Source organism: Myxocyprinus asiaticus, chromosome 46 (genome assembly GCF_019703515.2).
Source record: "Myxocyprinus asiaticus isolate MX2 ecotype Aquarium Trade chromosome 46, UBuf_Myxa_2, whole genome shotgun sequence".
Taxonomy (NCBI): Eukaryota; Metazoa; Chordata; class Actinopteri; order Cypriniformes; family Catostomidae; genus Myxocyprinus; species Myxocyprinus asiaticus.
Window position 1 is genome coordinate 11,560,996 of NC_059389.1, and position 24,673 is coordinate 11,585,668.

The window sequence follows — 24,673 nt, forward strand, 5'->3', positions numbered from 1 at the left end:
CTTGAGGGGGGCCGTCACAGGTAGAAAGGCAACTGAGCTTATTCCCAGCACATGCTTGATTGCCTCCTTATAGACTCTCACTCTTAGGGCTCTGAAAGGCCTTGGCGGACTGGTGAATAAACTACTGCTTGCCTCCATAAACTTTTTCTCCTCCTGAATTTTCCGAGGATGTGAGCAGAGGAGCTCACAGCCAGGCTTGGGGGAAGTATCTGAAAAGGGAGTCTGTTTGAGAATCAAAGCCCGACGGGTCCACCCCTCTCTGCACATGCACAAAGGGCGAGGATGCATCAACCCAGAGCCTGCACACTGAAGAGCAATCTATCCATCTTGCCTGCAAATATGCAGGTACAGCGCATTAAACCAAGTAGCGAAAGCTCTCTGAAAATGTAAAAACCCAAGTGACGTCATTGTAAATAAAATATCTAAAATTGCATTGGCTCTTGCAGGATAGATGCCATTGGTTCTCATCACCACACTTAAGTATTATGCTTCTGTCTTGAGTAAGTTTCTCATTTTATATTCAATTAGCTCCTAGACATATATATATATATATAAGAAGCTGTACAATGAGGGATTGTCTGTCTCCATCCTTGATGAAGAAGAGAAATCTGTTCATCTTGACTGTCGTGTTTACTTCCTGTGGATTGTTGTTCTCTTGTCAATGAGACAAGACTGTGAAGAACATGCTGGGCTGTTGTATGAGATCTTTAACTACTTTAAAGACATGTTAAATATTACCTCCAATGTCAAAGGGTTTTAAGCTAACAAGACAATGCAGATGCCGACAAACGTACTTTTATAGATCACATGAATGGACTCGAGGCATGTCATGCCAAAGAGCAAGACAAAGAAATCACATAAAATCTTATTTTAAAAAAAAACAACCGTTAAATAAATGTTTTTTTTTTATTTATTTTTTTTAACCATTACGTTTTGCTGATCGATCTATCCAGAAAGATATTTGGGTTATTTTGCTGTAAAACAGCCCATTTGTAGACTAATAATGTGGAATGAGATCACTTTGAAATCAAAGAATGTTGTTGGCATCCAGATTTGGCTCCAGGGACACAAATCTTTGTCTTCAACTCTCTCTAGTCTTGGGCTTTTTGAAAAAGTGCCACATATTTATTGTGGACAGACTTAAACAATCTACTTAGTCCCAAAATGTATGAAATCTCAAATGTGAAGTCCTTTAGTGTAAAAGACTAAAGGCAATTAATAGTGATTTGATTTATAAAACACAGCACAACTAGTTGCCATATGACCAGGCCCACATATAACTTGCGCCTGCAAAACTGTAAAAAAATCTCTGCAGACCTCTACAAAATTGGAATGCCTGTCATTCACAAAGTTCTGCACATCCTTGGCCCCTTTGCATGTTCAATTATTGAATATTTTAGCTAATTTGATCATGCCTTACCAATGAGCGAGGTGCTCTCTGCTCGCATTCTACCAATTTTTTAAATCCAACACACAGAATTCCCCCAAAATTTAGAAAGGAAAATGCAAAGAAGTCAGCAGATTCTTTCTGGGCCTGCATATGACTAACAGCTTTATTGGATCTGTCCAGTTGGAAGATTTAAACAATTTTAATGTCTCTCAGCTGGATACTTTGTCTCTTGCTTGCATGACATCTACCTGTTTAAGGAATGGTGTAAAGATATTCAAAATAATTTTTAAGTGGGTTTGATTGACATTGTCTTTTGACAGGGAATAGACTCTGCTTAAACATGGTCTTGATGTGCTCAGTGTTTAGATGTTGGACTGTGACCAAGCTAATCTGGCCATTATTTGAACACTAGCTACTTTCTAATGCAGGATGCACACAGTTGTCCATCGACGCAGAATCTAAATAATGATCTAAGGTTAAACGAAAACAATGCAGATTTGCAAATACTTCCGTGCTAAATAATTTTTTTTAAACATTGATGTCTTTCATCATATTGCTGTTGCTGCCATTTTAAATAAGTAATAAGCCACCTAAGACTGTGTTACAGTGATTTTGAAATGGCATCAAGTGGCATATTTCTTTAATTGGACACACACGTGCACACCTTAATGAAATCTCTCTACCGCAGCGTGCAAAATCTGCTCATGAATGCACTTCCAACATGATCCATCACTAAATGACACAGAGTGCCACAATGGCCATGTATGGTGTATAATGAGTGACAGCCTGAAGAGTGACATCATGAACCTGGACACCCCAAGAAGTGGCCAAATCCCCTCAAGATCACAGGATCTCTGTCCTTTAATGCCACTGTTTATAATCTGACTTATCAGTGAGTCACTCAGGGTTGACGTAGAAGATTAGAAAAATGTCTCAAAGAAATATGAGAGAGCAGCTTTCATGCCTTTTGTGGCATGCCTTGACCTCATGTGTCTTCCCAGCTCTGAGAAACTATAAGCTTAGATCAAGGAAAACATTAAAGGGAAAGAGAGAGAGAGTGAAGAGGGAGGTGAGGAAAAAGAGAGAATAAGAAGTAAATGTATTCATAAAACAGTAGGCCTCTGGGAATGGGATTTATGCAGTGCAAGCTGTTACCTTTTATATGGGAACCTGTTTAATCCTTGAAAATGAACTAACTAATTAACTAACTCACTAACTAACTGGAACAAAATAAGAAGAAAATCTATATGCATATCATAGGACAGGTAAATTATTTCCTTAGGGGCCAGTCGAGTCCAAGTTAAATATGAACATTTATAGTGGCAAATATTGAAAGTATTATAAATAATAGAAAAAAGACTGAAAAACCATTTTGGCTAATGGTTAAAAATCGAGATACACTTTTTGGCACCAAAACTTTTGGCTTATATCACCCTTTGAGTAAAACGAACATTAGGAGGCAGATCAGTCATACATTGTATGTTCATACTCACAGTAGATACAATTATTATGCCAAATGGCAGGGAGGAGAGGAATCCAACAGAGTCTCATGACAACTCATTATTACAAGTTTAAACTTTATGGTTAGCTTTGGGTCAGGGGTTAAACTTAGGGAAAATTGCAATAACATTGTTCGTTGGATTGTTTATTTTTACTCGTATGATTTCTTATGATTCCGCCATCTCTTTCTATTATACACTTTTCGTGAGACCCAATTGGAGGAACTCAAAAGACATTTCACAGAGAAAATTGTGTTGTGGTTGTCTGTCTCAAAGTAAAACTATTTTTCTTTTTAATGCAAAATGAATTGTTTGTTAAGGAATTCTTTTTACTGATGCTTCATCCCATCTGCTGGGATGAGTTAATGATCGCAAATACCCCCCCTCCCCCCCACCTAATTCAAGTTAAGTTGTCCATTAATTAATCTCTATGTTTTTCTCTCCAAACACTTCTTCTGTGGTTTCTCGCTCCTTTCATTCTCATTTTGCACACACTCGTGAGCAGCACTATGGGAAAGAAAGCCCTATAGTTGGGCACAAGTGTCTTAATTAAGGCAGAGAATCACAAGCAGGCTCAGCTTATTTGGGATTCCTTTCTTGAATGCCGAAAGAAGCCAGAGAGAAGTGTGAAGTTGCACTTTAAGTTCAGCTTGTTTGGCGCTGCCAGTGTAAGGTCTTAATAGATACAATGACTTGGAGAGGTTTTCAAATTAAAACTGGCGAGACCCCTCCACGGCCTATGTCATCCACTCTCATTATTTCCAATATGAGGAACTGAAAGGGAGAAGAATACAGCATCTTCAAAGTCCCCCTTCAAACCACCCTTGTTGGTAATTAACAGTTTTTTCTTTTGGAAAGCACTCCAGTGTGGATGCGTATCATCTTAGATTGTTGTGGTGAGGATAGGGTGACGGTTCTTTGGGTGTCTGGGTCTTTTCTCATTTCAGTTTCTGTGATTTAAATAGTGTTTCATTTCTAAAGGAAACTTTCCAGCCTTTTCAAAAATGTGACAACTGTTGCAGAATTAATTAGCAGACCTCAGAACCGTAAACGACAACAGTCTCTGAAATTGCCCAGAGGAAAATGTATTTCTCACAGGTTGCTCTTTCATTTTCAAGTCTCCAGTTATGTTTAAGTATCAACTTTAAGATTTTTCTCCTAAAATGTCTATAGGGCTAAATTATAATGTAGAATCTCATAGTGTAGCCATGATAATTTGGTCGAAAGAATTTGAGAAAATTTGTTCACATTGATAACACTGACTTTTGATTGCAGACTCTTGACAAATCTAAGCACAGTTTGTGGCAACTCTGAGATCTTAGGAGAAAATATGAACAAAATTCTTCATTCATTTAATCTCAGAATTAATTCAATTGCTGCCTAGGTGAAACAACTGAGATATTGAAGAGATCTCTATGATTCTTCTTTTCCATAGGTGTTCTGATATGCCGAAACTGTATGACTTTTAATTATTTATATATTATAAGGGACTTTAAGAATTTAAATATATTTTACACTGTTTTAGACACTATGCACATCCAGTTTTTATGTTTTTATTGTTATTATTATTATTATTATGGTTTCTTAATATTTCAACATTCCTTGTAAATCCTAGTACATATTCGACTTATTTAGATTATCTCCGCTTTTGCTACCAGAGCAGAGTTACTGTTTAATATTAATCTCCCTTACTATTTGAAGATTTGTGGCACTGTTTATTTCAAAATAACAATCTAAAAGCGGCCCAAAAGTATTGTAGTCAACACTTTCTACGTGACTTGGCTCCAAGAATACTGTTCTCTTTGAAACAACGCCCCTGAATCCATCGTCATCTTCACTTATCTTTTCAAACTGCCCCCTTTGTTCAAATCTAGAGATGGAAGAAACCATCAGTATGTAAATTGCACACTCATATTAGACTTGTTCATGTCGCTCTATCTACTGAGCCTCCCTTTCCCTTCCCAGAGTTATCCAAAAAAGAGAAACAATTATTTGGATGACAAAAGAGTGGGGGGTGTCGATGTAACTCATACAAGAGAAATCACATTTGTGGGGGAATTACAGAATAATTACACATATGCCTGGATTGCACGCATTCATGGTGTCTGACAATATTTTAGGGATTAGAGATGTTAGTGGCGCGGCCCTCTGCCACAGAAGGAACTCGCCGATGCATTCAAATGCAAAAGCATACCGTTAGGAGGGAGGTAATGCCGTCTGTCTGTACCGCTGGAAACACTTTTGTGAAGGGTGTCCCATCCATCAGATTCGGGCACTTGATGCCCAGATCAGCTCTCATACAAGAAGTAGTTAACAAAGACTTACAGCCTCCTAAGGATAAAAGTAATTATCTTGAAGATGATAAAAGTACTGCTCGACTGAAACCTTCTGAAAACTATAACAGATAACATATTTTTTGTCTTGAACATAATCCGAAGAGTAGAATGCATGACATGGAGCAGTTTGATGTGGAAATACTTGTTGAGTGATAAAGATACTGAAAAGATGCCGTTCATTTACATGCACACCAGTACGCTGATAACTATCAAATATCAGCTTAAAGGAATAGTTCATGCCATCCCAGATGTGCATGACTTTCTTCTGCTGAACACAAAGATTTTTAGAAGAATATTTCAGCTCTGTAGGTCTGCACAATGCAAGTGAATGTTGACCAAAACTTTGAAACTTCAAAGGCACGTAAAGGCAGCATAAAAGTAATCCATAAGACTCCAGTGGTTAAATCCATATCTTCAGAAGCAATGTGATATTTGAAGGTGAGAAACATCAATATTTAAGTCCTTTTTTACCATCAATCTCCACTATCAATCTTTCACTTTCTCACTCTTTTTGTTTTGTTTTTGGTGTTTCCCATTTTTGTGCATATCACCACCTACTGGGCAGGGAGGTGAATTAATAGTAATAAAAAAAAGGACTTAAATATTGATCTGTTTCTCACCCACACCTATCATATCACTTCTGAAGATATAGATTTAACGAATGTAGTCGTATGGATGACTTTTATACTGCCTTTTGTGTGCTTTTTCGAGCTTCAAAGGTCTGGTCACCATTCACTTGTTTTGTATGGACCTACAAAGCTGAAATATTCTTCAAGAAATCTTTATGTTCAGCAGAAGAAAGAAAGTCATATACATCTGGGATGGCATGAGGGTGAGAAAACGATGAGAGAATTTTCATCAACTATCCCTTTAATAAAAAAATCTGACAATGCAAGAAATCTGCATTTATATATTAGACTTGAAATCATTGGATTATTATCTGCTTTTAATGTCAAAACGTAAACAGGCATGCCCACAATCCTTGCACACATTGGATAAGCTGGTAAGAACTCCAGTTAAGGTGTTGACATGCAACCCGAAATAGCCGTAATGGGCAAAAATCTAGATGTGCAGATTGGTTTATGCTTAAAACATCGGCTTATTAAGCATAATCGGTGTAAAATCATGCATGTAAATGCATCTTAATATCTCATTTCAATGTTCCATTTTATCGTAGAGTTGCGAGAAATAAAAAGAGTCGGCTAACCCTCCCTAGACACTTCTAAGGTTGATAATAATCACTATTTGCTTTTAGACTGAAAAAGTGTTTCTTTTTAGAGCTGTCCGATTTTTTTTTTTTTTTTTTTTTTAAAGCTGTGAGCAGCAGTATCTAGCCAATACGGTTCATGAAATTCCCTCATTGTTGATGTTTAGACATCGAAATGTAAAGCATTCATGGGAACTATAGCCATGAAAAATGGATGAAATTACAGTCTGTTTAGTGAAAGGGTCAGAGCAGGCAAAGCACAAAGGGAGATATTCTGGTGTTAAAAGACTGGTGGTGGTTCCCTAACAGGTGAAGGGCTCCAGTGTGTGGCGACAGCACGTGAATGTGACTGGACAACAGGCTTCCTGCTGGGAAGCCACAAAGAAGGAGCAAACACCATAACCACCAAGACACTGAGTGCATCAAGTGTCTGCTTTCACTCTTGCCTAACCTTTGGACTTCCTCAAGTGTTACAGATATGGCACATTTTGGCAAACCAGTACCAGCCAATGGGAGATAAATGACCAGTGAATGCTTTCATTTGCCGAGACCCCTTTTCAACAGGGGCTAATATGCGGAGAGCAGGCATTGCTTGGGAATAGCTGCAAGTTCCTCTTTGCTTTTTATTTCTCTGTGTGTGGGTGTGTGTGTGACGACAACCCTTGAGAAATCTGATTTGGGGCCCTGACTGAAAGGAAGGCAGCTTGAGCGTGTGTTATAATGTTAGAGAAAGTATGGTGAACACGACACGGCTCTCAAACTGAGAAGTAAAAGATGCACGTGATCATTCTCTGGAGAGAACTGTATTTGTTTTTTGTATTGTGTTGTTTATTCGCTTTGTGTTTTGTCTCTGATCTTTTACTAGGACAATAATGTATTGCCTACACTTTCTCAGTATTTTTAAACTTCCTTATGATTATGAACCCATGGATCATGGCACACACAAGACTTAACACATCTTTAAAACTTCTTTAAGCATATTATTAATCGTTCTGCATATTATAGAATGGGTCATTTCAATTATCTACATTTTAGGGAGAAATTTATTGAAAGGGCAAGTATAGTTTGAGGGCAGATTTTGTTGGGAATAGTAAAACACATTTTGGCTAATGGAGATTTTAGACACTCTGGTACAAAAGTCTAATATTATCAAATGTCATTAGAAAGGTCAAAGAGTCAAAAGAACATTAGGATCAGTCAAAAATGTTATAATTAGACTCAGACTTAAATATAATTATTATGCCAAATGCCAGGGAAACAGATTTAGGCATCTAAACAAAATTTTAAATCAAGTTTAAAACATACTGTAAGTGTGTGATTTTGAACTAGTAATGTCACACAGGTTCTTCAGAGCTGTAGCAGTTAATGGTGGATATAAGCAGCGCTGTTGTTTTAATAATCTGTTAACCATTATATAATGTAATAATGTTTGTTACCAGTAATAAATGTTATTATAGAGGGATGCCTATGGTTTATAGTGGTAGTCTATGGTTATGGATTTTCTTACTGAGTATTTTGCCTTATTTTTCTGTTAAAATGTCTAAACATCCTTAAACCAAGAAAAAAACAATTTGCCAATGGTGTAAGAAAAATAAACTTGTTTTCCCTTTGAATCAAGATTTGTTTTCTTACCCCAATGGCAAATCGTTTTTCTTGTAAGTGACTAATTTCTGTTTGATTTCTCTGAAAACAAGATAAAATATCTTAGGTAATTTGTCTTCTCAAATAAATGTATTTTGTTCTACGAATGTTTAGGTACTTTTACTAGAAAACAAGACAAAAATACTTGCAGTGCACGTTTAACACACTTCTAAAACCTGAGAAATGTGGCAAATACAAAATAAAAACTACCATCAGACATACAAGATGCGTCTTTACTGTTGAATTTATTCAATATTCAAACTTAATAACAATTTTGATTGTAAAAGTTACTTAATGCATTCAAAATAATTTCAAATAAATATTTGATTAATTGATCCCGATGAATATCGAAAGGAGCCCAAATGTCTTGATAATCTTGTTTACAGGGTTGTTTAACCCCACAAATACCAGTTTTTGGGCATTTTCAGCTAAATTTGTACGAAGCGCCCATTGAAAGCAGTTCGTTTCTGGAGTGCAGCCGCCGAGCGTTTGTTTGTAAACAATAACTTAATCTATTATGGTGTGATTTTTTTTTTTTTTTTTTTTTTTTTCCAGTATAGCCTAAACCTAATTATGAAGTGGTGATGTCTTTATGCCTGGAATCCCAAGATGACATTGACAACTTTTCATTTATAGTAAATCACTTTCATCTGGTTACAGGAAATGAACAAAAGGGCAAACTATTTGTCAATGTCCTAAATGTAATGCAATCTCAAACATTATTCTACCGTCAAAGTGGATGCCACTTCTTCAATTAAGTGGTTAACACTGCACCATTTGCAAAATAATCTATTCATGTTGGTTTTTAAGAAAATGTCTAACATAGATATTTCTCTAACGACAGCCTGCTCTCAGCATCACAGACAGCTGCATAAAAAGTCTCTCCATACTGACTCAAAACAACAGTAGGGAGGGGAAGAGACTTTCTGGCCTCTTAGAGGCAGCCTCTTGATGTCAGGCCCACTGGTGAACCCAGGGTGTTGATTAGTAACCCCCTGCCAGACAGACAGGCTCGCATGCCTGCGCCATTTGCTACCTCTGGTCGAAGTCTCCAGCATGCCACCCTTTTAAGTGCAAGTCAAACTGTGCCCTAAAATGCTGCAGAAAATAAAAGTCCCCTGCGCCGCTGCGGACATCCAGCGGACTCCCATTCAGTCCTCGACCTCCATGAATATGGCAAAATCTAAACTGAAAGTTTCACTCTCCACATCCCGTTCGACTGAAGTAGAATGGTGGGCTTCCATTTTCACAACTCCCCCCACCAATCTTTTGTTCTCTCTTTGCCACTAATAGTCTTTAGATTTCGCTTTGACCCAGTAAGGGTTATAGACTGCTGAAAGAGCTCCTTTTGTCCCTAGACTTGAGACTGATAAGGAAAAGGAAAAAGAAGTCAGTAAAATACTAAAATAAAAATCCAAACGAGAAAGAGATGGCATGTCCTTTAATATCAGGTCAAGTGTGCACAAAAGACTGTGCGAGAGTCTTTAAGAACTGTATGATTATTATGGTCCTTGAGTTTGCTGATAAATATGCATTCCAAACGTACAAGTTATTAGTGCAGAATGGGTCAATGGCTGTCCTTAGCATATAAGAATATACAGGAGGATCCATGTTTTATCCAAAATCAGATTTATTATCTGGGATAAGAAAGGGTCCCATAAAAATGTTAGGACAGCTATTGAGAATCCTCTGGCCCTTTGTGAGCGGGACCCCTCCTCATCTGAAGAAGGAATGATTTCATGACTGACTGAGAATGAAGAACAGCCTCAGTTCTCAAGTGACTATTTTTCTGACTCTCTCTCACTCTCTCTCTAAGCAGTAACACCTACATTGTATGCAGAGAGACAGAAAGCATTGAATGGCCTCAAAAGGAAAACCCATTCACTTCAAGGCAGCTGGGCAGGCCAAGTGTTCAGCCGGCCTCTTTACTCATGGATGGGTTTTTGTGCAAAAATTGAGGAGAGGCCTCCAGCACTCCTTTTTTAAGGAAAGGAAAGACAATAAATTTGTCTTGTGGGACATTAATACTGCCCACTTCAACCATATGGTTTTACGATGTAGCAAATATACAGTTTTATATTTTTTTCTGGACAGTTTTGTGGCCTTCTATGTCGATTTGATCTGCATTTTTGGCAAAAGGACTGCCAAGAGCTTGAATACATGCCAGTCTTGAAAGAGCGTCTTTAGAATGTATAGGAGGTCAAAGGTCTCGCTGCAATGTATAGATCCTTGCTGCCATCAGTCTTGACCATCAGTGGACATCAGAAAATAACACCAAGTCTAGAGTGGCTGTTCACTTTATGAAGTCCCTCAGAAAAGAAGAATTTAAGTCCTTCTTTGGCCTTTTTTTCTTTTCTTTCTCTACCTCCACTTTTCAAGCATTGTGCTTCTCTTAGCTTCTGTCTTCATTCACCGCATTTAGAGGGAGAGATTAAGAAGAGGTTGAGGGCATGCTTTTAGCTTCACAGAGAGGAGTAGATGCACAAGAACATCCAAAGACTTGAGAAGCAGGGAAGAATTTTAGAGAGATCGGATCTCCTCAATTCAAAGCCTGAAAGATTTGAGGTGAATTGTCAACTCAGGTTAGTGTTGTCTTGAAGTGATTGTTAGTTCTACAAACCTGTTCTGTAAAGTGACTTAAATTTGATTTCTCATTGTTGACCTACCAGGATACCAGTGATAACCATGTGTGCCCTGTTGCTGCCATTTTCTCTTTCTCCATAAGGAATTATTCCATATGGAGATTAACATTCATTTGTCCTGCACACATCTCCACACATTCTGAAGAAGTGGCATTAACTTTGATGTTCACCAGAAACAGCTTTTAGGAGTACAGAAACAGCTTGTTAGCTGGGGCTTTCTTTGGGCCAGAGAGGAGGGAGGCCATTATCATGCACCTTTTCAGGAAGTGTGTGCTGAAAGCCCAGAGCAGTGGGGATTCCGGCTGGATTCCATTGGACCAGCAGGCTTCGCCACTGGCATTATCCTCTCTGGGCAGGAGATCCTGGGCCGGAGCACCCCCGCTGGTACTTCCCCATGCCTTTCAACCCCATGTCCTTCAACACACAGAGAGGAGATTAGGATTAATCTCAGGTCTGACATGCTGATATTAATACCACCTTTCCTGTACCCTACACTCTCCACTGGAAGAGTGGCAGTCTTGTTGCATCTGTTTTTGGAGTTTGAGCAGGGTAGGAACCAAATGAAAGTCAAGGACATGGATTTGGCCCAGAAAATGGAGACAGGTTCAAAAGCCTGGTGTTTTCTAGAAATAAGAATAGGGTATCATTCTTACAGCAGCCAAAGTGATGTCTAGTTCATTCTCTGCTTGTGTAGCTTTTAATACCTAAAGGGATAGTTTATTAAAAAATGATAATTCTGTCATCATTTAGTCACCCAATCATTCCAGTCCTGTATGAATTTCTTTCTTATGTGTACCAACACGAAAGGAGATATTTACTAGAATGACAACATCAGTCCCTAACATTCTGGAAAAGTTGACACAAGTTGTACAGGTTTAGAATGAAACAGGGTGAGAAAAAAAAAGAAAATTTTGGGTGAACTATCCCTTTAAGCAGTGTTTCTCAACTGGCAAGTCACGACCCAAAAGTGAGTTGCAGGTCTATTCGGACTGGGTCACAGATAGCAAGGAAAGAACAATACCATGCTTCTCCCATTGAAAATTTATCGGCGGCCGCCCAATTGAAATTTAGGTCTGCCTATACAAATTTAATGATAATCTCGCATTCGGCTAAAGGCTTCTCTCATTAGGTCACGCTAATGATCTGTTCTGCTCTAATCTACCTACACTCTCACGGCGAAATCATAAGGATTCATCCGACTTCTAAATTTGGCTAATTCGTATGATATCATACGACTTCACTACAGCCAATGATGTCGCTGGACATCTTTCCATCTAATATGTGACAATTACTTGCTTCTGTCACACACAACACCATCCTATCATGTTTACACACTCTACCGATCGGTTAGGTTTAGATAAGGTGTTTGAGTAAGGGCATAATTGGGTAAGGGCCTCGTGCGCAAAACTCGCGCTTCCGCATTAGACATCGGGGAATTTGCACATGATGAAATCGTACAAATTCATATGAATGAACTCGTACGAAATCATACAAAATAACCAACTCGTAAAATATGTACAAATTTCCATGAGACTGGGTTGAATCTGCTGCTTTGGCACGCTCACAACAACCGAGCTTCCCTCGATATTGCAAAGCACATACCTTAAATCTGATGTGACCCATTTTAATTCTAGTGAGAATTTTCTAGTTTAAATTGCTATGGAGGAAGTCAAACCTCTCAAACAGTAGGCATGCCGACATGCTAAACAGCACTGAGGAGGAAAAGAGAAACACTGTGCCTGCACCAAAATAAAGTTTTTTTTTTCATTAAACATCATCCCCTTTACAAAATGTTTTCATGATTTTACAGTAGTAAAAGTAACTGATATTTTGACAAAAAATATAGTTTCATATTAAATAATCTATTAGGTAGAATCTATTAGACTTTTGAATCTATTAGACAGTTGTGACAGTTGTAGTTAAAATGTATAAATGTGTTTTGGCTACAATTTTTTCATAAATAATATAATTTAGAATTATTATTATTATTATTATTTAAGACTAGCTACATTGACCTAACCATGGTAATGAGGAGCCATCCATTGTCGACTCTTACCTTCGCTTATACAGTACTATGTCATTGCGCTGTAAATATAAGGGCAAGTTCATTAAGGGCTTTAAAGTCTGAACCTCTAAGACTTAAGGACAACTTAAGTTTTCCTCCTGTGTAATATATGTTCTGTTTGAATGATGTTTGAAATTAGGAAATAAACGGGATGATAAATATAATGGGCTCATATGAATAAATAGGCTCTTATATTTTTTGGGTGGGGGGGCTCCTCCAGTATCTTTTGTTTTTGGCCTCCAGTATCTTTTGTTGTTGGCATCAACAACAAAAATAATGTCACTTGACACGTGCCCTTGTACTTGAAAACCATGAACAAAACTATGCAAGATAAAAGAAAATCTGTACCAGGATACATTATTACAGGTTACATTTTTATTTTTTTTACTATGGTGATTGGCCACTTTATGTCCAATGTAAAATCTGGGTCCCGAAGCAAAACCAGTTGAGAACAACTGCCTTTATTTGTCAAAGCTATATTGGTTTCAAGTGAAGAATATAACTGATATAACACATGAAGCAATACATTACTGATGAAGTCACTTAAATGAGTGGTGAAGCATCTTCAACCAGTGGAAACATAAACATATTAATTCTACCTGAAACTCTATGACAGGGTTCTGCTACTGGAGATCTACCTTCCAGCAAAGTTTAATTCCAGCTTTAATCAAACACACATGAACCAGCTACACAGAGCAGGGTTGGAACTAAACTGCAAAAAGATTTATATTTCTCAAGTAGCAAGACCGAGCACCCCTGTGCTACAATGGTCTGAATGCATGACAAACATCACGTAATGCATAATGCCTTTTGACCTGAATGAACCCAGTTCATTTAGATGCTGCCACAGGTTTTTTAGGTTACCTTACATTTTGTTTTACAGTGTTCATCTCTCAAGCAACACATCTTAGCAGCAAGTTCAGCACAAAGGTGTGTATGTCAGTTTATTTGAGTCTGATACCATGAGCACAGCTCCATGGTGTAGGAAACATCCCCTCCCTTCTCTTTAATGTATTTAGGCCTCACAAGCCTTTTTCACTTTACTTGTGGAGCATGTCTGAAGATTACAATATCTGTAAATTCACTCTAGGGCCTGTGGGTATCCACTTTTTATGAGATGTGAACATACAGCATTCTGCATTTTGATACCTTCAGGTACTTTGTTAGATATTGTTTGTTTTATTGTGATGATCTTGGGTTTGGAGACAAAGAAAGACTCAAGTTATTCAGACAAACAACATGCAGGAACCCCAAACAAGGCTACGTCCACATTAATACAATATTGGTTAAAAAGTGCAATATTTTACACCTCTCTTCCTCACTGGAACACTGGAATTCGTTTTTCTCCAGCGAAAGCAAAGACTTTAAAAAATGCTCTCTACCACACACTTTAGAAAACTATGACCCAATTAAACGGAAAACAGAGTTTATACAAAAACATCGACAGAACTACGCCTATTAGTTAAAGATGAAGTGAGTAATTTCAGCGCCACTTGCACCACTGAATGAATTCGCAAAAATAAATGTTTGTTTTCAAACAGCTTTCTGAATGCCCCCCGGCTGTTAATCAAACAAACAGATAGTCATGCCCCTAACTCACGCCATTGGTTGAGTCAAGGTTATTGTGTTAGTATGTTGCTCAAAACAAACAGAGGAATTTTTATAGTTTACAGAGACACAGAGTTTGCAGTTTTTGAGAAAATTAACCTAAAAATGGTTTACTTACAGTTGTCTCTACATATAAAGCTTGGATAAGAGACAATATTTTAACAGAAAAAGTTCAGCTCAACACTTCAGCTTTAAAGGCACGGTCACATTTACCTTTGCATGGCGAAATTCCGCAGCCGAAGAAGGCGTGGGCAGAGGTTGAGCGTGTGTGAAACCTGCAGAAAACTAATGGCCAAGCAGCTTCTTTTTAATGCTGCACTTTATACTCTGTGAGAGTGAAGTTAAAAAGAAACTTGCTGCTAGAAAGATAACCTTGTCCATTGTAAATATTCAGTGTAGCTGTGTACGAAGAACTACCCACACAGAGGTCACTGCCAAACCAAGCAACTTCCTATTGTTCAACGAATTTACCTGTCAAAATTCACTAAACTTGAACTCCACGTGAAATCTGCAAGGGGAAAGTCTTTGCCACTGGAAGTCCGTCACGCGAAATTGAAGATTGTGCGGATTCCCATTGAAATGACTGTATTTGGCCTGTGGAAATTTGCCATGCAAAGGTAAACGTGACCTCACCTTTAGGCTGTGGGTTAGCATTGCAACTGTTGCTGGTTCAGTCTCAGGGAAGGGTGACCTCTACACTCCTATAAGTGTGTGCTTTATTATTACTGACTAACAATAAAAAAAATCAGAATCCCATAATACAATATGTCTATGTTCTATCCATGAGAAAAAACATTTTTGATCAAAGACGATTATTAAACTGACTATTAAAACTGTATTTCATATTGTAGTAAAAAAAAAATATTCTAAGCGATACATAATTACAGATAAAATGAGGACTCCACATAGCAAACAAAAAAGTGTAAAAACATTACAAAAAAAATAAATAAATAATAATAATTGAAACATGACAGCAAAACCCAGAATGAATTCCCATTCAAAAATGCTACAGTGTGAGAGTTCACTTCATTTAAGGAAAATTACACCACCATAGCACATTTGCTTTGTTGTCCAACTCGACATATTGCTCCAACAGTGAGAAAAAGCTAAATGTCATAGTCTAACTTCTTCTCACCCTTACCCCTGTTTGCTTATCCCTGTGAGAACAGCCAATCCTTCACGATGTACACATTTATTTAGCACATTTGCCTACATTTTCCCCCTTTTAAGGCCTGGCCAAAGAGAAGCACAGGAAAAAGTGACCCACACATACCCAGACCTTGAAAAGGCAAAAGTTCTTTGCTGTTATGCAAATATAGCAGTCTTTAAATGCTCGAGTGAGAGTTATATTTGAATTAAATGAGGCTTCTCCTTTTTATAACACTGAATTGCAAGCCAAAGTCTCAATACAGAATCCCCACACCAAGGTCTTGCATATTATGCATTTGACGAAATGTGAAATGACACAAATACCGTGGCTCACTTTCAATCCGATTACTCAGCTAAACCACATCAATACCAGTCAGCCAACGGGCGCTGGCGTCCCCCATTCAAGTGGCCAGCGAACAACCCCAGCTCCTCCTCAGTACACAAGCGCCTCAGCTTCGTCTGCTTTGCCCCATGTTCAACTTATCAGGAATCCTCAATAGAACCCTTTCGACAAGGTTCTCTTCCCTGCACTCTGAGTTTAGGTCTAAAACAAAGCTAAAGATTGTGCTGTTGGGCTCAAACTCTCAACACCACCCTACAGCCCCATACAAGCATTTAGCTTTAAATAGAGAATCCTCCCTCCAAGGACTCTGTGAAATTTATTTATTTTTTGTTTGTTTTTTTTGTTTGTTTTTTTTTTGCATCCCATCTTGAAACTCATTGAATGTCTTTTCTAATGCTCCCATTATAACCATCATCAAGAAAAATGGCACAGGTTAACATGACCTAGGGTCATTTTTTTGGAGCAGTGATTGCTTGTTAGTAACAAGCCCTTAATTTAAAGTGGTCTTGACAACCACAAGGATTGTTCCTTTTTTCAGGCTGCGTAGCAACGATTGGGCTTCCCCAAAACACAATTTAACTAGAACCATTTACAAGCTTTCTGCAAAACAACCTACCAGGTGCTAAGGACTCTGAAGAGATTTGCCGTAACTGTGAAACTTTATAAGATTAAAATAAGAATAAAATACATTTGGCACATTGTTGTGGACTGAGCTCCCATGACCAATTTAAATCTAATGAATAGATTCTGTGAGATTTTTTTTAATCTCAAAAGCTTGTTGTTTCTTTTGAAATGCATATGAAAAGTTATATCTTAATGATATTAAAATTTATTTGAATAAAGACTTATTTTTAAGAGAACCAAGTGTGATAAAAAAAATAAAAATAAAAATAAAAAATATTGTTATATTAATTAACAATACATTAATTATTATATATTTAATAATGATAATAATAATAATAATAGTATATATATATATATATATATATATATATATATATATATATATATATATATATATATAGAGATAGATAGATAGATAGATAGATAGATATATTAGGTTACATTAAAATAAATTATAGATAAATTGTATGCTATTTTAGCAATTAATTGGACGGTCTCTGGTGCAGCACTGTCAGGACAAATTGTTATGTTTCCCTAAAACTTTATCTGTCATAACAACAGTTTATTTAATATATATGTGGCAGCTAAAGTAGAATTGGAGTTGTTAATGTTAATGTCAGACTCGTAGATTATTTTAAAGCTTCTGAATATATTCTGAATATATTCAGTCGATCACAATTTTATGGACCTTTGGCTTGGGTCAAGGCTGCTTGGGTCATTAAGTTTCTTAGCATTCAAAATTGAAGTGTTGATCCATGACAACCCTACAAAAACAAAAATTTATTAATTTTATGAATTATTATGTAAGTTCATAAGCACTAGCTCTTGTTATGCATATTTTTGTGTTTCTATTGTTGCTATCATGTTCTGTGTCAGGACATTTTCTGTGTTTCCTGTGTTAGAGGTTCGCCACTTTTTCACCCATGCAAAATGTCTTCATTTCTCAATCATTTAGTCAACATGATTTAAGTAAAACATAATACATATAAAAACCTAATGACAAGACTGTATACTGCTCTTATGAACAAAAGTTTCTCCTGTTGGTGATTTGTGAGGCAGCCCATAATTTATGCGGCTATGCTGCCTAACCGAAAGAACAGGTGCATGTCTGATGCAAATCAAAAGGCTTTGTTCTGAAACTTGTATTTGCTCCGTCTGAGTGCCAACGTTATGTTTAACGCAGAGTTAATATCAATTTAATGCCTGTCATTGCTCTTCTGTAATTTGGCCCTTTGTTAATCTCCTCAATGTTCTGCCGTCTTCGGATCTAGCAACAGATGCTGGCCTGCCTTAAAAGGGTCTGCATGAAGGGGCGGCTTAAGGTGTTAAAGCCAGACACGAATGCAGTGTTAAAATGCTACGTAAAATTAATTCAACAAAATGTAGCCTTATGAATGATTTTAGGTTTGTAATTTGCTGTCATCATTGCATTATCATTTTATCACTTAAGAATCAAGGCTAGATAATAAATCCATTCATAAATCTGAAATATGGCCATGTGAACATGTATAATTATAGCACGTGTGGACATGTACATATTTCCAATTCCACTATTGGTTTGACATTTATTCTAAAGTAACCTATATATGCAAAAATACACTTCTGCAGTCTAAAACACATGTGATATGAAATTCATAGAAATGCCATATATGTTTGTTTGGTAAAATATATAAAAGAAAAAGGCCATTTGTGTAGTATTTTGAAATATATGTTGCATATATACAGTACATACTGTACAATGTGACATAGGACTACCTGTTTTTATATCAGTAAAACACATCAATGAACCATTAACATACATAGTTTATGTATAAATACCCTATGTATTGCCATATTAGATTTTTGTATGGGAAATTAAACCAAATAATTTTCGATTTATGCTGTTATGAGCTCACCCAATGGGGATAAATGTCTGAATCTGTTTAGCATGTTAGTGTGTGCCTGGAGGAGGGAAGGCACATTTATGTGGATATAATATCTTAGAAATGTGTCTTTAATAGGTTTAATTCAGTGCCCGACCAGATGTACTCCCACTGTTTGGTAAAGAAAAAACAATTGTGCCGCAGGCTTGGAAAGCAGGCAGAAATTAGTTTCGGTCACCAAGGCTAAGCTATATTTGCTGCAAACCATCTGCTTGATAGGTACAATAGAGGGATTTTCAAGTGCAAAGAGAAAGAATAAGTGCTTTGAACGTGCAGCAGTCCTCTTGGTTTCCTGAAGGTGATGAGGTGTCTTAATACGACTGCTCCGGGCGGTGCTAATCACATCTAATGCAAATCTGCGGTCGTATTATTTGGTAAAAATAGGAATAATTACATGCTTACTAACTTATGGTCATGTTATTGGCGTGCGTTGATAGATTTTAATACTTGTTTAAGCAGCAGCTAAAAGTAAAGCTGTGGCTGTGGTCAGCATAAAATTCTGCAGTTTAGTCCGCGAAGAAAATAGGATATCAATCCACTGTGATATAGCAGTGAAATTCACCAATACATCTAATAAAGCTATTAAACGTTTTGGGTTATCTTTGTTGCTTACGATAAAAAAAATAAAAAAATTTTTTAAAAATACAAAAAATAAATGGAAGACGTGATTTACGTGAATTACAGTTGTCCTAACATTTGCTTGGCGCTACACACATCGATGCCCCCCACAAAGATTTCTCTGATTTTACTAAGATGGTTGCTAAGACTTCTTAAGATGGACTAAGAAGGCTGTCGACCTGATCCCTTTTAAAAAGTTCTGAAATATTGTCTAAAGATCCAGTATTGCAATCCATTTGTGCAAAGAAGCAACGCCTGGTGCATAATTTCATGGAGATTTACTCGCCGTGTCAGCGCTCAGGGCTCACGCAGACTGTCTTCACCTCTTCTTCTGCCCAAATCAAAGCACACAAGTTGACTCCGCGGGGATAAATGTGAAGGTAGCTGATCGAAAATGAATGGTTAGTAGGACAAATCCTGACAGAGCAGCGGTCAAACGCCATTAGACACAGGTCTTAGCCCACAGGCTGCGGGATTCACCTCTTTTGGGGCATCTGACAGAAGAGAGCGTATGTCCCAATAAAAACCTTCCAAGAAGAAATCCTTTTGTTCCCTCTCGGTTTTCTCGTTTTATAATTCATTTTATCGGTAGGCGTTGGCCATTTTCCCCCTGCGGTTCAGAAGCAATACTTGAAAGGTTGTGCTTTGCCATAGCATATTAAACCTTATCCACGTGTGGCGCAGCATGTTCTCTGACCCAGCTTCACTCACAATGAAATTCCTCTTTTTCACTCTCTGTTACTCAGTGGAAGAAAATGTGTGTGACCTATGAAGCCTTACTCAACCGTGAGGGGAAAGTAGTGTTATCTATCTATCTATCTATCTATCTATGGTATAGATGGTAAGAAACCCTTTATCAGCCATTTGGAATAAGCAGAAAAGTTGTAGGTATTTATAGGGGAAAGTAACATACACTTTAAATATATACAGTATCAGGGCGGCTTGGAGCAAAAATGCCCCAAAAGTAAAAAATTATGTTGGCAAAAAAATTATATTCTATTTCTAATGAATTATTTTCTTTTGTTTATTAGTAACTTATATTCTTGTTGTTATAGTCCTACATATCATGGCATACAATTGGGTTGATGCTGATTTAATTCTTAGGGTAAGAGGCAATAAATTCTCAAGAACATTTTATAAATGCTGTTTATCACATTTACGTATTTGACATAAACGGATAATGTTCACCGTTAATGTTTTAAATGGTTGGAAAAAATCATTAATGTAAAAAATACGCCTGAAAATCAAATCCAGGGGCAAATATTGCCCCTTTATGTAAAAGTTCAATTCTGATATATTTACGTTGACCTTTATGAATAATGAATAGGCTATAAAGTTGGTCAGCTATCAACCATGCACCAAATTTTCCAATTTTCATTTTATTTTTTATTATTTATTACGTTGGTGATCATTTTTGCTTATTGTCTTGTTTATTAATTACTCAATTTTGTCTTACCTTTTTATTGCTACAAAGATAACCATTTCTCCGCAATTCGCGGGTGGATGGTAACGCAGAAAATGATCTTTGATTGCAATATTTGTAACATTTGAAACACATTACAATGATGATGATCATTAATAACCTATTAAGCCGAGCTATATCAAAGTCCCTCCTCACACTATGGGGGTTTCCCCTTGTAAAGAGCCGTGAAGTCTAATCCAATCTAAAATTGTTTCTTTTTCTGTCCAATCAGGGCGCTAAGATTCTAGAGTAAACGGATCTCATGGGGAGATTTTGGTTGAACTTCATTGTTAGAGCTGTCACCACTGAAAAGGCTTCTCCAGCGGTCCACTATAAAACCCCTGGAAAAGAGCGACAGGCAAGAGCTCCTTCAGTCAACCTCTTGGACATTAAACTACGCAAGCCTCTGCAGTGAGAGTAGCACCACGTGAATTCTTCGATTTTATTTTCAACGAAAACGGTGCAATGATGTTTCCAAGTGTTATTGCACCTTCGATGTATCCGCACTTTCTGCGGCCCTCGGCGGCGCTTTCCTTCTCTCCGTCTTTACAGACGGCGTTTACCACGCACTCGAGTTTCCTGGTGGAGGACCTGTTGCGGATCAGCAGACCTGCCACCTTCATGCACAGGAGCATCCCATCTCCAAGTGCATCTCCTCCGGCCACGGGAGCCACAACTCTGAATAACTCCTCTCCAGTCCACGATGCCATGTTTACATCTTTGCCAAAAAGATCAAGCTCACCACAAACATCGATTTCCAACAACGATCCAAATTACTTGAAATTTGGAGTCAATGCGATTCTTGCGTCAACAACGCGAAACGGTAAGTTTTATCTTATGCCATGGCAATGTATAAACTGGAAACTAGATGTTACTGTAAAAGCGTCAGCATGCCTGGAATATTTGTCTTAAACCTTTGCCTTTTCTGTCAAACACTCACTGTTGGCACTCATTGTTTAATTTTCCACAACAACGGCAAACACTTTCCATATTTGTCCTTATTGTTTGTTTGATTGTGGTCGCCTTTATTTTGTGTAACAGCTTCACCACCACCTTCAGTGCAAGGGATGCACACGAAAACATTTCCTTTCCCATGTTTTGATGGCTCATTCCACCCATTCATCAGAGCAACATATTTCCCAGGTGGGTCAGCTATTCCTTATATGTTGCAATTATTATGAAGTGCTGTGTCATTTCTTAATTTGTTCAAACTGATGGGTCTTCAGAATCTACTTCCAATGCTTGAATTTGTAGTACATTCTGGAATCAGTCTCGCTAATTTGAGACCCTATTTAGCAAACGCAGTGACTGCTGACATTTTGCACCGCTTCCCCTAATCCACAAATTAGCCGGAATTGCCATGGTCCCAATTTAAGGCGGGTCCACTCTTACAAGCAAAACTGTTGGCGTCTCTTCAACGCTGCCTTTTCCCACCGAGCCAGTGTACTTAGTTACTGATTGGCAACAATGCTTTCAGCACCATGACCAATTGGTCAGCTCCCTCTGGGCAGCCACACACAGACCCGTCGTTGACTTAAGCATGCTGCTGATAGGCATTTACCAGTCATGGACTAATTCCCCTATTAGCTTCTATTCAGTGTTTCAATATTCTCACAAGACCACATAGCGTGTGGGGGTCTTTACGGGACGTCCAAGCAAAAGTTTTGGTCTCATGTAGCAGCATGAAAATTGCCTAACAGGGCGAAGTAGTCTTAATTAGGCTACTCTGTTCTCTAATGGCAATTTAAATGGATTATGTGGTTTAAAAAATACGAATTTACTCTGAATAATTTAATGATTACAACAGTTGTGTTTGCATGTTGCCTAACGCTTAATCTATCACATTTATCTCAAATAAAGCCAATAAAATCTAGGTACATTTTGAGTTAAGCTTCATGTCCATCACTCCAATGAATGCGTGCTACAAACAGTCTTTGAAAGTGGCTTATAAAACACTCATTCAGATCGACGATAATAGACTGATTCCTTTCACTGCGGTGTGAATACGTCAACAAAACAACTTGAGCTGTTTGAATGGCTTTTCGTGTCCATTTAATGAAAATATTTGGGGGCAAACATAGTCCCCCGCCATCAGTATTCTCAAAATGTCCCTGGCATGCCGTTGTGTTTAGTTTTTAAGTGTAAATCTCTTTTGTGGCTGTAATATATGGCTTTAGTGGCCTGTCCTAAGCCTTTTTCAGTCAGTTCATTACTACACAATTACCGTCCACGCTTCATTAGCACCTCTATCTTTCACTGGAGCGCTCTGAATGACTGCTCGCCCTTGTTACCATACCAATGCTTTTGGGAACCAAGCAATGTGCTAATTAGCTTTCTCGTTCTGTATCACTCAAACGGACGTGTTTTAAAAATGTCCAACTTTCATTCCAAGCCCAATGACTACTTCCTGTTCTTAGAAAAGATTCGTTGCGCTAGCTTTATTTTGAGGGACAGCTGCTAATAGTGACAGTCTAATGGTGAAATTGGCCTCTTTTTCTTTAAGCATCGTCTTCAGTAGTGCCTATTCCCGGAACTTTCGCATGGCCTCTCACAGCTCGAGGGAAGCCGAGGAGAGGAATGCTCCGACGGGCCGTTTTCTCAGACGTGCAGCGCAAAGCTCTGGAAAAGATGTTCCAGAAACAAAAATACATCAGCAAACCAGACAGAAAGAAACTGGCGACAAAACTTGGCCTCAAAGACTCTCAGGTACGCTCATGTTGTACAAATTTATCGATTCAAACCTTGGTAAATGTCTGAGGTAAATTGGTGTGCTCATGTTTCGCTCACTATTTCTCGCCAGGTAAAAATATGGTTCCAAAACCGAAGAATGAAATGGCGCAATTCAAAAGAAAGAGAGCTTCTGTCGTCTGGAGGTTGCCGGGAACAAACTTTACCTACGAAAATGAACCCTAACCCCGACTTGAGCGATGTTGGAAAACAGTTTGAAAATGATGTGACTCTGAGAGAAAGCCCGCGCGCGCCTTTCTGCCAGTCTCGCGAGCTCATCCACAACGTAGATTTACATTTCACGCCATCTTCCATCTCCAGCAAGCACTCGGACTTTTCAGAATCAGAGGACGAAGAAATAACCGTGTCATAATCACACTTCTGTTTATGCACAAAACTCTCTATTTTTTTTTATTTTTTATTTTTATTTTTTTGTACTTTGGTTCACACAACGGTAGCTGTGTACTTCAACTTGTGAACTTAATTGATAGGAAACATTACAGTTGAAGACTTTTCATTTTGACCTAACTGCTGCGTTTTGGCAGCTTGTATAAAGTGTTTTGTATGAATATTTTGTATGGAATTTTTATACCAAGATTATTATACCCTTTCTTGATGATTTTGGATTCTCTGTCTATAATCTAAAATAGGTAGATGGAACATTTCTAACTTAAAATTCGTATATTATTTTGTATACTGTTGTTTTTTGTAAAGTTGTATATACATGTGAAAAAAATGTTTACAAATTAAAAATACAAACCAATTTGTACTTGTCTGGCCTGCAGTAAACATCCTATTGCCTTCGGGTCATTTTTGACCCGGGAGAGGTAGATACTAATTTTTAAATACCACATATAGTTTTTAGTAGGGGAACCAAACTTTGTTACTTTGTCAAGACTCTTAAAATACACATCATACATTTTTTAAGATTTTTCAATAATTTTGTTCAAACCATTACATTTTTTATTTTTTGCTTTATGTATTTTTTGTACATCTATGAATTAGATTTTTTCCTTTCTTATAAACACCACTTACATTAACCCTATTCCCATACCTGCTCTCCCACACACTGTTTTGTCTGTCACTGGGACTGCATCTTGTTAACAAACATGCACACACACATACACATACAGTCACACACAGACACACAGGGCCGTAGCTAGTGGGGTGAAAGTTGGTAACGTTTCTAGGGGCCCACAGGTCCAGGGGGGCCCCACAACAATTTCTAAACTGTATTTTTGTAATATAAAGGGGCCCTGAGCAATATACAGTCAGAGGGTCCAGAATACATTGCTACAGCCCTGCACACACACACATTCTTGCAGGCCCGGTTCCAGATCAAAATCACTAAGGGTGCTTCTGAAAATAGTGGGGGTGCTCTGTATAAAGTGGAGATGTATCGTTACATATTTTTTAATAGATTAAATCGTTTAAATTGTA

General features: G+C 37.8%; 1 protein-coding gene across 2 annotated transcripts in view; it reads left to right on the top strand.

Moving 5' to 3' along the window:
* The window catches only part of LOC127436121 (homeobox protein DBX1-B-like), a 58,455-nt gene extending 34,562 nt beyond the window's left edge, over positions 1-23,893 (top strand). Inside the window, exons 1-5 of one of the 2 annotated variants that reach the window (XM_051690061.1) lie at positions 269-345; positions 20,739-21,329; positions 21,548-21,649; positions 23,010-23,212; positions 23,307-23,893. In XM_051690061.1, coding sequence (XP_051546021.1) covers positions 20,972-21,329; positions 21,548-21,649; positions 23,010-23,212; positions 23,307-23,606 — 963 coding nt within the window. In that variant the 5' untranslated portion in view covers positions 269-345; positions 20,739-20,971 and the 3' untranslated portion in view covers positions 23,607-23,893. Of the gene's footprint in view, positions 1-268; positions 346-20,738; positions 21,330-21,547; positions 21,650-23,009; positions 23,213-23,306 lie in introns of those variants that run through there. The other variant, XM_051690060.1, reaches the window with a different exon arrangement.
* The last annotated feature ends 780 nt before the right edge of the window (positions 23,894-24,673 follow it).